This window comes from Bos taurus, chromosome 8 (genome assembly GCF_002263795.3).
Source record: "Bos taurus isolate L1 Dominette 01449 registration number 42190680 breed Hereford chromosome 8, ARS-UCD2.0, whole genome shotgun sequence".
Classification (NCBI taxonomy): Eukaryota; Metazoa; Chordata; class Mammalia; order Artiodactyla; family Bovidae; genus Bos; species Bos taurus.
In genome coordinates, this window is record NC_037335.1 from 111,965,454 (window position 1) to 111,980,930 (window position 15,477).

At 54.2% G+C, this 15,477-nt stretch overlaps 1 protein-coding gene across 2 annotated transcripts in view; it reads left to right on the forward strand.

The window, feature by feature from the left end:
• Window positions 1-15,477, forward strand: part of MYT1L (myelin transcription factor 1 like) — a 421,026-nt gene that overhangs the window by 299,070 nt on the left and 106,479 nt on the right. For both annotated transcript variants that reach the window (XM_024995855.2, NM_001078012.1), the window contains 4 exon segments: window positions 3,984-4,118; window positions 8,248-8,338; window positions 9,862-9,969; window positions 13,581-13,792. In XM_024995855.2, the coding sequence (XP_024851623.1) occupies window positions 3,984-4,118; window positions 8,248-8,338; window positions 9,862-9,969; window positions 13,581-13,792 (546 nt within the window).

Below are 15,477 nucleotides of genomic sequence, written 5' to 3' on the forward strand. Positions count from 1 at the left end.
CTCTGTTCCCAGCCACCGCGGAAGCAGTCACGGTGCTTGCTTTATCAGGAAGCACTCAAAACCATCCTCTGCCATAGCTCCAACCAGGCTTCCAGTTGTGAAGTGTGTGGGTGCACATCTGCGTGGGTCTGTGCATTTAGCCACATGCATACACGTTTGCTACACCTAATACGTGTAGGTGTATATTTCCAGCCTGAACGGTCGACGGCAGGTTTCCAGTAACAGCCATGTTCGCTTTCAGTATGAAGTGGATTATAATTTGACCTCGTGTAGGAGCTTGTGAATATTTCAGTTTCAAGACTCTTTCAGAACCAAGTGAGAAGAAGCAACTTCAAGAATGAAACTGGTGATTCCCTGAATCCTTCCCTAGTTGTGCCGGAAAGGCCTTCTGTCTTGGGTGCGGTCCTATTCCTTATGAATATTGTTTCCTTATAACGAGGTTCAGATTTTGCTTTGGAAATCAGTTGCTAGGGCAACGTCACACAGTCAGAACCCACTTCTGTGTGGACACAGGTGTGTTTTCTCCTCTCGATGGGCATGCACCCCCAGGGGCACATCGGGCTTTTCTTTAACTCCACTGGAGACGGACCTCAGCCAGGCCTGCTGGGTCCTGCATGTGCCAGGTGCTTGGGTGCTGACGGCCGTTTCAGTAAGGCAGGTGTAGGCCAGACCCTGTGAAGGGCAGCGTGTGAAGACCATGGCATGGAGCTCAGGGGATTGCCAGGCTTGCTTTGGGTGTTACAAGACCCGGAGATGCAGCGACTGTGTTATAACGAACAGTCTCTTAGAAATCCGTAGTTGGATATTTGAGACTCCCAGGTGGCACTGATGGTAAAGAACTCGCATGCTAATACAGGAGACATGAGGGACGCGGGTTCGATCCCTGGGTTGGGAGCGCACGCCAGTGTTCTTGCCTGGAGAACCCCATGGACAGGGAAACCCGGTGGCCTACAGGCCACGGGGCCGCAGAGCCGAACACGACTGAAGCGACCTACACACACACAGACTCGGAGCACTTGGGAAGAAACAGTGTCCTTCCCTGGGGACTGGGTCGGGACAGACACGACAGCTCTCTGCAGAGTGTTTCAGGCCTGAGTCTGGTTGCGAAGGCAGCCACACGGGCTCATGCACACGGGCTTCCTGTGCCTGTGCTGGTTTCTGCGGCCTCTTCCAACCCAGCAACCCGCTGTAGATTTTCACTCACTTTGTTTTGTTATCGTTGTTTTGTGTTGTTTTGGGGAAGAAGTGGAGTTCGGATCACTTGTTTCCCCTCAATAAACAGGGACAGAATGGAAACAAACACTAAAATCCCCAAACGGAGATGCGCTTTTTCCCTGAAAGGGGGAAGATTGGGGATTGGACTTCCCTGACGACTTCCGCCTCTCCCCAGGTTTTCCACATCCTCCCGCTCTGGTCAAAGCACACCTCCATTTCCCTCTCAGTGTGTTCCATGTCGCTCCCACGTTTCTTTTGAAGATGTCGTAGTTACATGCAGAAGCAAATAATACAGCCAAGGAAGAGCACCAATGTGGGGAGAGAGAGAAAGTGTCTCCTGTTTCAAAAAGCTGTCTGCCCTCCTGGGCTTCCCTGGTGGCTCGGGCAGTAAAGAATCTGCCTGCCATGCAGAGACCTGGTTCCATCCCTGGGTCAGGAAGATCCCCTGAGAAGGCACTGTCTGCCCACTCCAGTATTCTTGCCTGGGATATCCCATGGACAGAGGAGCGTGGCAGGCATGGCCAAGTGCGTATCAACAATCTATGGTCAGCTTCTCTGCTGCTATATTAAACATGGAGAGAACACTCATACCAATTCTCATTCATACACAATCTCTTCAAAATGATTTAAATTATAGATGAGTAACCTTTCCAAAAGCTTAAGCTAAAACAAAAGTTCATCACAAAACTTTTTCCACCTTCTCCTCAAGTGTCTACTCCAAAGGGAGAAAGGGAAGGGCTAGAGCCAGCGCGCAGGTGTTTCTAGATGTCGTTGCGAGCCTTTGGGGTAGACTGTTGGCCGGTTTTGCTTGCTTGGTTGTTTTGCGTTTGCTCAAAGATTTGCTTTCAAGATGAATTGGGGTTGTGAGAAGGGAGAAAGCAAGGAGGTGGGGGTGTTGGTGAAGGCAGACGTGACCGCCCTCCCCCAGCACACAGGCATCGAGAGGAGAGTACACCCGGGCGTCTCCAAACCTGCAGTGGCCAGAGACGCATGGTGTTCACACAAATCTGCTCTGAGCTTCAGAACACTTTCAAGGTCGTGACATAGTATAATTTGTTAGGAAACTGTAAAAACTCATGGAAAAGAGTCACATAATGATTCCTAATAGTTATAACTTATGTTTTTATCCTTTAAAGTCATTTATATCTAGTTTATTATTTTAAATGATATCTTTAATTTATGATCTTAAATAATATTTTCCTTTGAAATGGTTACTTGCACTTACTATTTTATATTTGCATCCATTCAGTTATACCACTATTATTATGAAATTACTCAAAGGCAATAAAGTGCTGAGCCTTTGGTTATCAGAGAATCTCAAATTTAAAGATACTTGGAAATTGAAGTCACAGAAGCATAGGTTTAGATTTGTTTTCAGAGTTGATTATCTGTAAATAAAGGCAGAAAGTAGCTGACCGTTGTATCTAGGACATATCTCTCACTAAGAGATTCCAGGACCTGGAAGATATATTTTAGAGAATAAAATGTTAGCTAAACAATAAAAGGAAGGATTTTTATGCAAACATAAAAGTATATATATATATTCCTGTGAGTCCTATGTCTATTTCAAGTTTACATAAATGATTAAGAAAAAAATTTTATAAAAGTTCCAAAAATTTTAGACCAATCCTCTTTCTTGATATAAAATGAATCCTTCTCCAAAAGTAAAACATCTGTTTTCTAGATGTTTTACTAGAAAAATTACTATTGGCCTGATTACTGCAGTATCAATACAAAAGCATTAAATCCCGAAAGATCCGTTACCTGTAGCTTCCCCAGGCCAGACTTCTAGTGGTCGCCATCTGTGGTTCATCTGTGCGTCTCGTTTTGAAAACTGGTTCAAAAGCAGTGTTTCGCACACTGATGTTACTGTTTGGTCTGGGCTTCATCGTAGAAATAGGTTCTGGGGTTATTTTCTGCACATTTATGAGCTGCGGCCAGTTCTGGTCTAGGGTTAATTTTGTTGGCAATGTCACCACACTCTGGCATCTGGCGTCCACCCCGTGGGCACCACAGCGCCCAGGCTGCCCAGAAGTGCCGCCCCGTAGTCTGGTGCATGCTCGCACAGCTGTCCAAGCCTTCCTCTGGCTCCAAGCACAGACGAAGAGATCAAAACAAATTACTGCTGCAGCAGCTTCTGAAACGTTCTTGATTGCCCATCACCTCTGTCAGGTGGGAGTCCTGCCATTTCGGTCATTTGCTTGCAGTGCCTTCTGAGAGTTCAGTCTGTCTTGAGAAAAGCACTGAATTTGTGTCCTAAGAACAGTGTTTCAAGAGAAGACATTTCAGTACCAGTAAAATTGTGCAGTTAATGGCGCATACGATCAGAGAATTCAGTAAGAAACTCTGCTGCAGAGTGCTTAAAAGATGTTATGTTTCCTGGTTGGATGTCACGAAGCAGTTGGTGAAGGATTATGGAGATGTCTTGTTCTCTGAGAAGGTCACTGTCTCATCATTATTTATGTTGATTTCTTTGAGCAACAACTTATCATGTAACACACGGGAAATGATTAATCAAGAGTTCAGATAGGGAGAGCCTTTTTTTCTTTAGCATCGAAAGTAAAATATGATTCATGATTACACCGTTTAAGGTTAAAAAAAAAAAAATCACCTGAAACCAGAGAACGACCCAGGATGTGGCAGTGTGCCCCCGACACCTGCTTTACGTCTTTATGTATCAAGGTCTCTTCAGATTGTTAAATAATCACATTTGTCTTCGGTTGGTTGAAAAAAAAATTCATTCTCTTGACACCTGTTATCGCTTTTAGATCCCTCGAGAGCAGAAAAGAAAGAGAGCAAGTGCCCCACCCCTGGGTGCGATGGAACGGGCCACGTAACCGGGCTTTATCCGCATCACCGCAGTCTGTCCGGATGCCCGCACAAAGATAGGGTCCCTCCAGAAAGTAAGTCCGCGTTTCCCCAGCGCCCTGGCGCGCACACGCCTGCCCCTCGTTTCTGCGTCCTCTCGCCTGTCATTCCATCTCCTGGCGCCTGGCGCGTGTGTCCTCCTTGTCCGAGGGGCAGCTCAGCCAGGACCCCGGCCCCACCACCGTAGCATCCCCTCGGTGCGGTCCCTGCATACCCACCTCGGACCCCAGCTCCATATCAGTCACCCACTGTGGCCCCCGAGCAGACAGCCTGGTCTTGCCTTCATCTCGAGCTCGCAGCAACCCTCGCCAGGCACCTCCCTCCTTTCCTCCCCACAGATCGCAGCCCTGAATCTAGACAGTCTCTGAGGCATCCACCCCGCGCCCCACGCGCTGACCCCCAAAGAAAAGGGACTCTGAGGTGGCTTTTGCCCAGTTATCCGCACTTCTCCATCCACGCGAACCAGTATTTATGTGTACCTGCATCTCTATGTCATTATGTCCCAACAGTTCTACACTGTAAAATCTTAAGGAGGTTTAACTCGAGTTGGTTTCCATCTTACAAATCTGTTTGAATTAGTTAGGTTCTGAGAACATGCACTCCATCTATGAAAACAACTAAATTTCTTTTAGAACTGAAATGATATACCTTTTTTTGCTTATCTTTTCTCCACACATAAAGTGTGCCAACTATGAAGGTACAATTAGAACTGATGGCTCAGGAAAAAGGCATGTTTTCAGGAATGACTGTGTCGGCCCCTGATTTGGGGTCTAAGGTGGTGGGGGTCCCTCATCCTGTAAGACGCGGTTTCTAGTGGGGACCACTCGTCGCCCGGCTGGAGAAGCGGCAGTGGCCAGCTGGTGGTTGAGGGGGCCCTTCTGGGGACTTCCCCATCACAGCGGCCAGCTTTGGAGGAGCAGAGAAAGCTGTGCAGCTTAGAGGACAGGTTGAGCTGAGTGTTTTCAGATGACGTATTTGTAGAAGCTGCTGTGGCTGCAGGCTTGCAGGTGGCCCCTGGCAGTGGGAAGCCCAGTCTCTGGGAACCGTCCTGTGAGCGAAGGCGCAGGGCTGTGGCCGCAGCGGATTGCAGAGAGGCTGCGCCCGTGTGTTACATGAGCAGAAGCAGCTCGCTTCACCCCGGCCGCTTCCGCCCAGCACCCCTGGGTCAGGCACCCGCTCGCACTCATCCAATCCCCAGTACACCCGCAGGGGCATTGGCCCTGTTTTCAGATGAGGAACGGGAAGGCCAGGCGCCTCCTCCTCCCCCCCTGGGAATCGGCTCAGCACCTGGCGTCTGAGGATGCGTGCCGCTTTCTGAGCTCCTCCGAGCAGAGAACTAGAGCTCAGACCCAAACCCGCCTCTGTCCCAGCCCCGAGCCAGCTGTCTCCATGGAGACCTGGGGTCGGCATTTGGGTTCAGTCCTGACCGGCTGTGTGGTGGGGCAGGAGACCTGCGCTCTGTACCACTCGTCCTCATCTGCAAACAAGGCGGGAGGACCCAGCACTAACGCCTGAAGAACAGGGAGCTTCTCTGTGCGCTGTTTCTTTGAGACGTCCAAGTAGAGCATCCGTTACTCTCACGCCTGAGCGATCCTCCTGACTCCCCATGTCCCCAAGAGCAGTCTAGGGCAGTCTCCTCTGCACCCCAACGCCGCGGCAGTCTAGGGCAGTCTCCTCTGCACCCCGATGCCGCGGCAGTCTAGGGCAGTCTCCTCTGCACCCCGACCCGCGTCAGGCCGCACCTGGCTGTGCCTTTTTCACGTGCCGCGGACTCAGCTCTGAACCAGGGTCACCGCCACTTTCTCGGGTGCCCCCAGGAGGTCGTTTCCACAAATGGGCTTGTACGGGAGTGTTTCCGTAGAAATGACCGAGTCAAAGCGCTCCACAGAAGCATGTCTTTGCTACTTTTGATTTGTTAGCTTTTTCTGGGCCAGCACACCCTAACCACTTTCCTGTCCAGTTGAATTCCGTAAAGTAGACTGTACCCCAGCTTTTGACACACCTTAGAGACACAGAGGACTCACGGAGAGTAACATGAGACACAGCTTTGCTCCAGGAGCCCCCAGCCCGGCGTGGCAGGGGTCAGCCATGTGCACGAGACAGTGTGCCCACCTCACCACCAAGTTCCAGCCCTGCTACGGGCATCAGGGCCAGGGCCACCGCGGGCCTCACACAGGTGATTCTTGGGCCGTCCTGTCTGAGAGGGAGCCCTGGGAGTTCTCTAAGAGCTGTCGTGATGGTCCATGTGGGAGGCCCGGCAGGAAGGAGGTGGTGCCAGAGGGTCGGGTCCAAGGAACGTTCCAGAGACAGGCTGGCAGGACAGGACGTGAGAAGGAGAAAGGAAGGCAGGTTGAGAAGACGCCCAGGAGCCTCCCGGGGTCGACGGCGAGTCTCCCCCCATCACCGAGGTGGGGAATCCAGAACAGGGCACATTCAACAGGGAGTCTGGTGGCCTGGACTCTCCAGCTGAAGCTGAACGCTGTGTGTGACGTTCCCCACGGGCCGGACGGCCAGCCGGGACTCTCAGATGAGGTCAGACACACAGGGGGCCAGTCCTCTGGGCAGCGTCAGTAAAATCAGGATGAAGCTGCTCAGAAAGGAGGTTGAACAGGAGCCTGGACTGGGAGGTCTGGACACAGGCGTGTAGGAAGGTAGGCAGAGGAGGGGACACAGGAGCGGAGACACTCCAGGGGCAGAGGACGGGGCAGAAGGCGGTTTTTCTGAGAGGCCCACATGTTTAGGGGGTGCCTGAGAAAAAAGTCAGGCAGAAGGTGATGCAGAGGGCAGCGAGTTTGCCGAGAGAGGCTGGAGCTGACCCCCGAGAGGGAGACTGGGCCCCGGAGGAAGCCGAGACCCCTGCAGACCCAGGGCAGCACAGACCCCATCCCAGGTCAGGCTGGATGCGGAGGACGGAGCAGGCGTTGGCAAGAGAGGGTGGCCCACCACGCAGGCAGGAGCAGAAGGCGTGTGCTGTCTCCAAGGGAGACTTAGCACTCGGAGGGTTCAGTCTCGGGGAGGAGAGGAAGCTGCATCACGGGGAAGGTCGAGAGCAGTGATGAGAAGGTGACCGGGCGTCAGTGAAGGGCCAAGATGCAAGCCAAGGAGGGCGGGTCAGAGAGCGGGTGGCAGGGGGCAGGGTCACGCCCCAGAGAGGAGACCCCGATGCCTGCTCAGGCCGCGTCCTGGCAGAGTGAGCCCCCTGGCCGCCCTGCCCGGATGGAGCCTGAACCGCTGGAACAGACAGGGCTGAGGGGGCACAGGGCCCTGTCGGGGGGACACGAGGGGCTTCAGGGAAGCGAGGGAGGGCCCCTGAGATGAGAGGGGCTCTAGGCAACAGGGACACACGGGATTCGGGCGGGCCGTGTTTGCCGGGTGCCAGGGCAGCCTCGCCGTGGAGGGTCAGCACGCTCGCTGCACCGGTCCCACGGAGCTCAGGGACCCTGGACGGGGGGCCGGGGCGGGGGCGGTCACGGCACTGCTCATCCCCGGCAGACCCCACCGTCCAGGGCAGCGATCGGTCAGTGAGGACCAGAAGGGAACGCACGAGCGACAGTCCAGGGCCGTGACCTCCTCGGGGAAGCTCGGGCTGGCTCTCCGGACAGCGTGGCCTTCTCCACCCTGTAGGCCAGGCCCTGCACCTCCCTCCTGGTGTCCCCTGGGCCCGCATAGCTCTTTCTTCCTCGTATAATCAAGAATAGGATACCCAGTTCCTAAATGAGAAGTCATCATCTAACTCACTGTATGTACATTCGGGTTTGGGAGTGCCTGGTCACGCACGCCCCCCTCGCGTGTGTTTCCAAGGCAGAGGCGTGTTTACAAGCTGCCGATCTGCGTGCTGGACACGGCTGACCCCCGCCTCGAGCTTGCGCCTGGAGGCCACACGGGGACCCCGGTTTCCTGCCCTGGTGGGAGCGGCCCTGTGCTCCCACTGCTCGAGCCCCCACTCCCGCCCAGCGCACCCCGCTTTGCATGCCGGTCAGAGTCAGGTGGAGACCACCTCCCCTTCTTCCTACCTGTGTCTCCCTACCCATGTCCATCTCAGACGTGTGTAGGACTGTCTGTTGTAAACTAACCCAGCCTTTGTTAAAATGACTGCATTTTCTTGTCTTGGGACCGTTTCTGTGTTTTAACGCTGGGCTGTTTTCTCTGCCTCTCCTTGTCAAGTTCTTGCCATGCATGAGAATGTTCTCAAGTGTCCCACTCCAGGCTGCACGGGGCGAGGGCATGTAAACAGCAACAGGAACTCGCACAGAAGGTAAGCAGAGCTCCTGCGTCGCTGCAGGGAGCCGATTGCGGCAGCCCCTCCCTGTGCCCTCAGGAGGGGGCGCAGCCCCGCAGGACAGGGGCCTGGGCACTGCCCTCAAGAGAGGGAGCTGAGCCGGCCCAGGGTGCCCACCAAAGCTCAGGGCTTAGACCCCGAGTCTGCAGGTGTCTCCCCAGCTCGTGATGTAGTGACGGTCCCCCAGAAGGTGTCCTCCTTGAGGTCAGACCCCACATGGAGCCATAACCATCTTCAGTGACTCCAAGGAAGGCAGGAACCTCTCCCTTAGCTTCCAGGGGTCAGGAGGTCCCCTCCTGTCCCCATCAGATGGGATGGCAGCTAGAGATCACAGACCGAGCACAGTGTGACCTCACTCGGCCACCCCGTGACCCCTACTGGCACCCCGGTCATCCGTGTGGGTGTCATCAGGTGCCAGCACGTGTGCAAAGAAGCTGGTGAGGGCACATGCCGGGAAAGGGGCCCAAGGAGACAGGCCCCCCTGGCTGCAGCTGCAGAGCCGCACTCTGCTCGGGACAGACCCCGCTGTCTTTCATGCCTGGTCCCGACTTCTGCTAAGTGACCTCAAACTCAGTTCCCAGCAGGCCCTTTTCACCCAACAGCCTGAGAGAGATTCCCTCACATTGTTTTTGTCCTGCCTATCGTTCCAGCTTCACGAAGTTGCATAAAGTTATATCTGAATGGAGGAAGCTGTTATCAGTTTCACTGTCATTGTTGCTCGTCTGATAAACTTGGTTACTTGTGCTAAGTTTATAATGAGTGAGGTCACAAACTTGTACCCCTCGGCAACGTTCCTGGGCGTCCTCTGGAGGACCATGATGTGATGGCTGGATCAGCCCCCTGATGCCTGATTACAGGGCTTACAGCATCAGCTCCTCCGTGAATCCTCACCAGAACCACACCAATTCCGGACTCAGTGTGTATGTGGGTGAAGCCTCTGCTCTGTGAGCAGAGATGCACAGAGCAGACACCAGGGTTTCACGAAAAATCAGCTCAAACACAGAAGAGCACCCTGCTGTCTCTTCCTGTAAATACTTAGGTTCAGAAAACATTTTACAGGAGCCTCAAGATCATTCTCCCTTCCTCTCCCTTCTGGGTCTCTTTCTGGGGATGAGGCAGCCAGGCTGGTCAGCCTGTGTCCACCGTGCTGAGGTCAGCAAGTGCCAGAGGGCCCTGCACTTGGGATTTTCAGAAACCCATCCTACCCAGTGGTCAATTCCCCAGCGAGCATCCCAGAACGGACACTGTGTCTAAGATTCTGTGTCCCTTGAATGATTCTGCCTGTTTTGTCATCCTTGAGAAGGGCTGTGCATTCGCTGACGTGACACAGCCATTAGCATGTCTGATGGAGCTGGGGGGCAAACGTGTGAAGCCCCTTCCCGGTTCCCTCCATCCCTGAGGCTCGGGAGCCTGATGCTGCGAGAGGGAGGGAGGGAGGGGCTGATGGGGTCGATGAGGGGCACTGCCCGCGGAGGACGCTTAGAGCCCTGTCTTTGCAGCCTCTCCGGATGCCCTATTGCTGCGGCAGAGAAGTTGGCCAAGGCTCAGGAGAAGCACCAGGGCTGTGACGTGTCCAAGTCCAGCCAGGCCTCGGACCGAGTGCTCAGGTACCGGCCGCGCCGTCGAGACCCTGCATGGCCCTCCCACGGGACAGGCGCCCGGACGCCCCGAGGCGTGGCCGTGCTTGGTGGGGGAGCCGGTTCGCTTAGGAGATCTCACTGGGGCCGCGACCCCATGCCCTGGTGCCATGCAGCACCCCTGGGTCTCCCCGAGCCCCGGGAGTGCAAAGGGAGCTGTCTCTGGTTCTCCTCTGGCCCTGATGCTCCAGGCTCTGGCCGGAAAGGCAGCTGGAGAATTCACGGGGTGCCCAAGTTACTGCATCTTAATCTGGGGGAGAAGGCAGCACCCCTGCTCCGACCTTTGCGTTCCAAGGGCACCCATGTCCAGGGCAGAGAAGCCCGTCCTCAGGTGCCCCCAGGAGGCGGGCGGGGTGATGTCACCTGTGTCCTCGTCCCCACTCAGTGGGTGAGGAAAGCAGGGGGCAGGGGGCAGAGGACTTACCTGAAGCCACTCGCTCGCTGGCCTTGAAGACAGAGTGGGGGCAAAGGTCAGCTGGCGCCCTCCACTGTGACACTCAGGACGGCTCCTTGTGGCCAGTGAGGAAGAAGCCTCGCTTCCCTCGACACTCGTTTCCGCATGCTCCCTTCCAGCCCTCACCCAGGTGCGAGCTGGTCGCCCTCCATATTTAGGCAGGGGCACAGCAGCAGCCTCCCCGTCCTTGTGAGAATCGCACCGTGATCCCCACGGCTGCTGGTGCCCACGGCGGGGGCACACCTGTGCTGGAAGGGCTTCTAGCCTGGCACTTAGGGCAAGACCAAGCTGACTCCTGAAGGGCAAGCAGTAAGCACACATGCACACACACACACGCAGACGTAAAAGCACACACGTGTGCACACACTCGCACCTGCACAACACGCACATCCGCACACGTACACACACACACACACACGACATACACAGAAACACGTGTGCATGCACACAGGGCCCACACATGCACATGTGCATACATGCACCTGCACACAGACGCCTGCACACACACACACATTTGCACACACATGCACACCCACCTACACACACATGCACAAATACACACGCCTGCGTGCACAAACACAGAAACATGCACACCCGCCTACCCGGATATACACTCACACACACACACACACACACACACACGCATGCAATTTTGCTTCTGTTAAATTATTTCTTTGGGATAAATCACCTGGAAAAATCACTAGGCAAATGATACAAACACCTCCCTGGTTTTGTCATGTATTACTTCCCATTTTCCTGAAAGGATTTTACCGTAGTCATTAAACTCCTTTTTATCTCTCAATAGAAAAGTTAAAATCTTTACAGAAAATGAGAAATGCTTCACTGGACAAAATAAGAAAATAAAAGCCTTCTATGATCCTGCTGTTCAGAGAGAATGCTCAGTAAATTCTGGGGTGCGCCCTTCTAGGCGTCTCTCCTTGAGGTCGCTGCCCACCCAACGTGCCGCCAGGTGCCCGTGACCCTCGCTGCTTACACGCGCGTCCACACCAAGGGCGTCCCTCCCCGAGGACCGCTCAGCGTGACGGCCCCCGCCCCGGAACCCGGCAGTGCACAGTTGAGAAGGATTAACCACAGGAGAGTTTGAGCAAAGGGAGAGGTTGGGGCGGGGAGCTTCTGTTCAGGCCCCTCCCCTTGCACAGGCCCCCCAGGGCTGGACAGGTCCCATGCCCACCTCATTCCCCCGTCCTGGGCTCAGCTCCAAGCTTGCCTCTCACTGAGGCACTCGCTGGCCGCATGGCACAGGTAAGACACATCGGAAGTGGCAGACGTCGCCTCGTTCAGTAGAGGCCTCCTTTCTGACCCTGAGCCCGGGCGCTTTCTCCACGTCGGGTGACAGGAGGCCGCGTGAAGTGACGGTGAAACAGCAGGCCCTGGGCCGGCCCCTCTGCAGCGACGACCTGCCCCCCAGCCTTGGGCAAGGAGTGAAGAGGCAGAGCGGGGAGGAAGCCTGGGGGCAGAAGCCCCCTCAGCGCTGCGGGAGGCATGGGGCTGGCCAGGCTGGGCTCAGCTCTCAGCCCCCAGGGGCGCAGCTCGCCGCTGATGGCTCGGCTGTGAGCGGGGCTGGAGGCCCTGGCCCGTCCGCGCTGCTTCACGGTCCCCGAATGCCTTCACAAGGGGCTGCGCATTTGGGGCGGCGGGGGGACGGGAAGACAGGAAGGAAGGAAGAGAATTTCAACCTACAATCGTTCAGCTACTTATGCTTTTAAGAGTCTCGGGCAGGTGGCCTAACAGGTCCTTGAGACTTGGGTGGGGGGCTGCAGCCCTGCCCCACGCACCTGCCCCACGCACCCCACACACAGAGCCCTGCTCAGGCCCCAGCACCTGCTCCATCTCGTCACCAAACGTCCCTCCTTGATGCCTCTGCTCCAGTGCACCCTCCCTCAGAGCTGCTCCTACCTCCTTGGGGCTCAGGGGTTGTGCCTTCCAGGCCCACGTCCCTTGTCCTGGACGAGTGGACAGTCCCAGCCTGGGCCCGCCCACCCTGCCTCCTGCTGCCCCCAGAGAGGCACGGGGCTTTCTTGTTCCTTATCGCTCAATGTTCCTGGTGTGTTTCCTGCCCCATCCTGGATCTTAACTTTGACAAACGCCACCTTCTCTCTTAAAACTGAGTGGACTGTCATGGCCCCGGGGGTCCTCCGTTCCCCAGGACTCTGCGAGCCCTTGGGCTCCTAAAACAAGGTCACAGTCCAAGTGACCTTTGAGGGCAAGGCCTAAGCTTTCGTTCATTTATGACCCACCCCACTGCCTGCTAAAAGGCCCCAAATAATAGACATTTCACTAACTGTTACATCTTTCTGGTGATTTGAGAAGAAGCAAATAAGGTAAATTATAACATCAAGGTAAATGTGTCGGTGATTTGATAGATAAACTTGTTAACATACAGAGAAGTTTGGGGCAAAAAGTCTAAGGGAATTCTCTGCACCAATTTCCTGTAAATCTAAAATTATTTTTTTTAAAGTCTAAAAGGTCCTTTGAGACAGATGGACACACAAAAAGCAAGATGGAGTATTCATGAATATGTAACTGAGAGTTCTTCCATTTAAGTACTTTATTCCACAGTGTAGAAAAATGGGTGACTTGCAGGGGACGGCATTGAAAGCGCACGCTGATTGTCAGAACGCGCCAGGACGCGTTCCATTCTGTCGTCCAGCTCTTTAGCGTCTTCTCCGTCCACATCCTTGAGACTGTTTCCCTCACTCCTCACATTTTGTTAAGGGAGCTTCTCTCGCTTCGCCGTGCATGATGGTCGCAGCACTGTCTGAAGGCCCCGCAAAGGAGACATGGGGTCTGCGATCCCTCCCCACATCCACTTTGCATGATCTTCTCCACACTTTCTTAGACTCTGAAAAGCAAAAGGGGGGCTCAAAGGTTAAGTATTTTATTTTCTGCTTGTATTTCCAAAAGGTCGGCATCTTGGCAGAAGCCAGTTGGTGTTGTATCCTTACAGCACGCTTGGCCTTTTCTCGAGAAAACAGAACTGGGATTTTAGTGCGAGACCCGGTTCCTTAACAGAGCTCAGAAACACCGTGTTCTTGTTTTAAGATGAACCGCGTCTCATGCGTGGCCGTGAGAAAGCAAGCTGTCCGTTCTCTCTCTCTGCTTCCAGGCCCATGTGCTTTGTAAAGCAGCTGGAGATCCCACACTACGGCTACAGAAACAGCGTGCCCACCACCACGCCTCGCTCCAACTTGGCCAAAGAGCTGGAGAAATATTCCAAGACTTCGTTTGAGTACAACACTTACGACAGCCATACTTATGGCAAGCGGGCCATAGCTCCCAAGGTGCAAACCAGGGACATATCCCCCAAAGGATTCGATGGTAGGAGGTGCACCCTCTTCTACATGAGCGTCACGCTTGCCGTTGATAATGTTGTTGTTGTGCATATCCATTGCCTACAAACCGACCGAGCATGGGGTCGCTCGCTGGGCACCAAGGAAGGCACGCCCGCAGCCTAGGCGGGTTTCCTGCGGCCCCAGGTACCCGCAGGTGTGGGCGAGCAGGTCCTGGGAGAGGGAGGGGGCGGGGAGGGAGGGAGACCCCTTCCCCGTCATCCCCAGGGCAGAGCATCACCCAGGCGCCGGCAGGTGGTGGAGACAGACAGCCGTGGGCTCGTCTGCTCCACGGCGCGGCTGAGGCGTGTCCTCATCTGCACCAGCTTCCTCTGATAGACGCCCCGACACAGACAAAACCAGGAGAGCTGGGGTAGCTGCCCGAAGTTCCTGGTCCTTCTGAGGGTTCTGTGTTCCCTGCCTGTTCTCAAGTCGGGATGCATGGTGCATTCGTTGGGGAGATTTTTAAATTCTCATGTCTATGGCTTCACCCCAGACCAGTTAAATCTGACTCCCCAGACATGGTCCCTGTGGGCAGCATTTTTAAAAAGTCACCAGTGAATCTAACATGCAGCTTCCACGGGCCCCACCAGCCTCCTTCCAGCGGGCTCGGACCCCAGGGTGGGGCCTGGGGAGCGTCCTGTCCTGGCTTTGTGACTCTGTCACTGGCCGCACTCGTGGCTGCCTCTGTGTCCACCAACAAAATAGAGCCCAGAAATAGGTAAACGTGCTTCAGGGGGAAAGGTCGTTTATTTTCACTCCTGCATATCTGAACCCACAAGAAGGGGTGCAAACGCTAAACAGACTAGTTCCCATGTCGTCACAGAGCTAAGTTGGTAAGTAACTGGAGCACAGCGGGGAGACTGCGTCCTGTGACTTTCCGTATCTGTCTAACCACGTTTCTACTTGCAGTTCTAGGATGTATGGACCTAGTTGGCAGACGTTACCGATGGGGACGTGGGTTGTGTACGCTGGGTGATTTAGGAGTCTTATCTTGGCGTTCTCCAGCAGAGGCCAGGAGAGAGGGTTTGGAAGATTTCGGAGCAGCTCTCTGAAAAAGATACTTAATTAAACTCACAGCACACCAAAAAAATCCATTTAAATTGAATGCTTGGGGAGTTCCAAAACCGTTTAACAATTCCATATGAGTTGCTGCACATCTTTCTACATTATTTTAGTCATTCTTTACATTAATAGCAATTAGTTTGCACGGTGAATGAAATGTAATATTTCTTTGATGTATCTCAGATTGATTACCCTTGCGTGTATCAATTCTAAATACATAGGAACAAAGATGGAAGCGGAGAAAAGGGAGTGGCTTAGGGTATAACATAATAATTGAGGGTTTTGTAGTAATAATTTGCTAATTCAGGCTTTGTTGTAACTTCATTCATTTGATGCAAATGAGGGGTCTGAAGAACCTGAATTCTTCAGGCCACACGACTAAGGTCTGTCCTTGTGGGGCCCCAGGTCACTGTTGTTTCACGGGGTCTGGTGGCCACTTCTGCACACGGCCTGTGGCTGCTGTCCCCCGAGACCCGATTTCCTGTCCTTTCCTTGCGCTGTTCTGGTTGGATCTGGGAGGTCCTGACCAGGATCGCCACGCCCTTTCTCAGCGCTTCCTGTTGTAGCCTAGTGGTACTAGACACGCGAATCCCCCCATGTGCTGGTTTC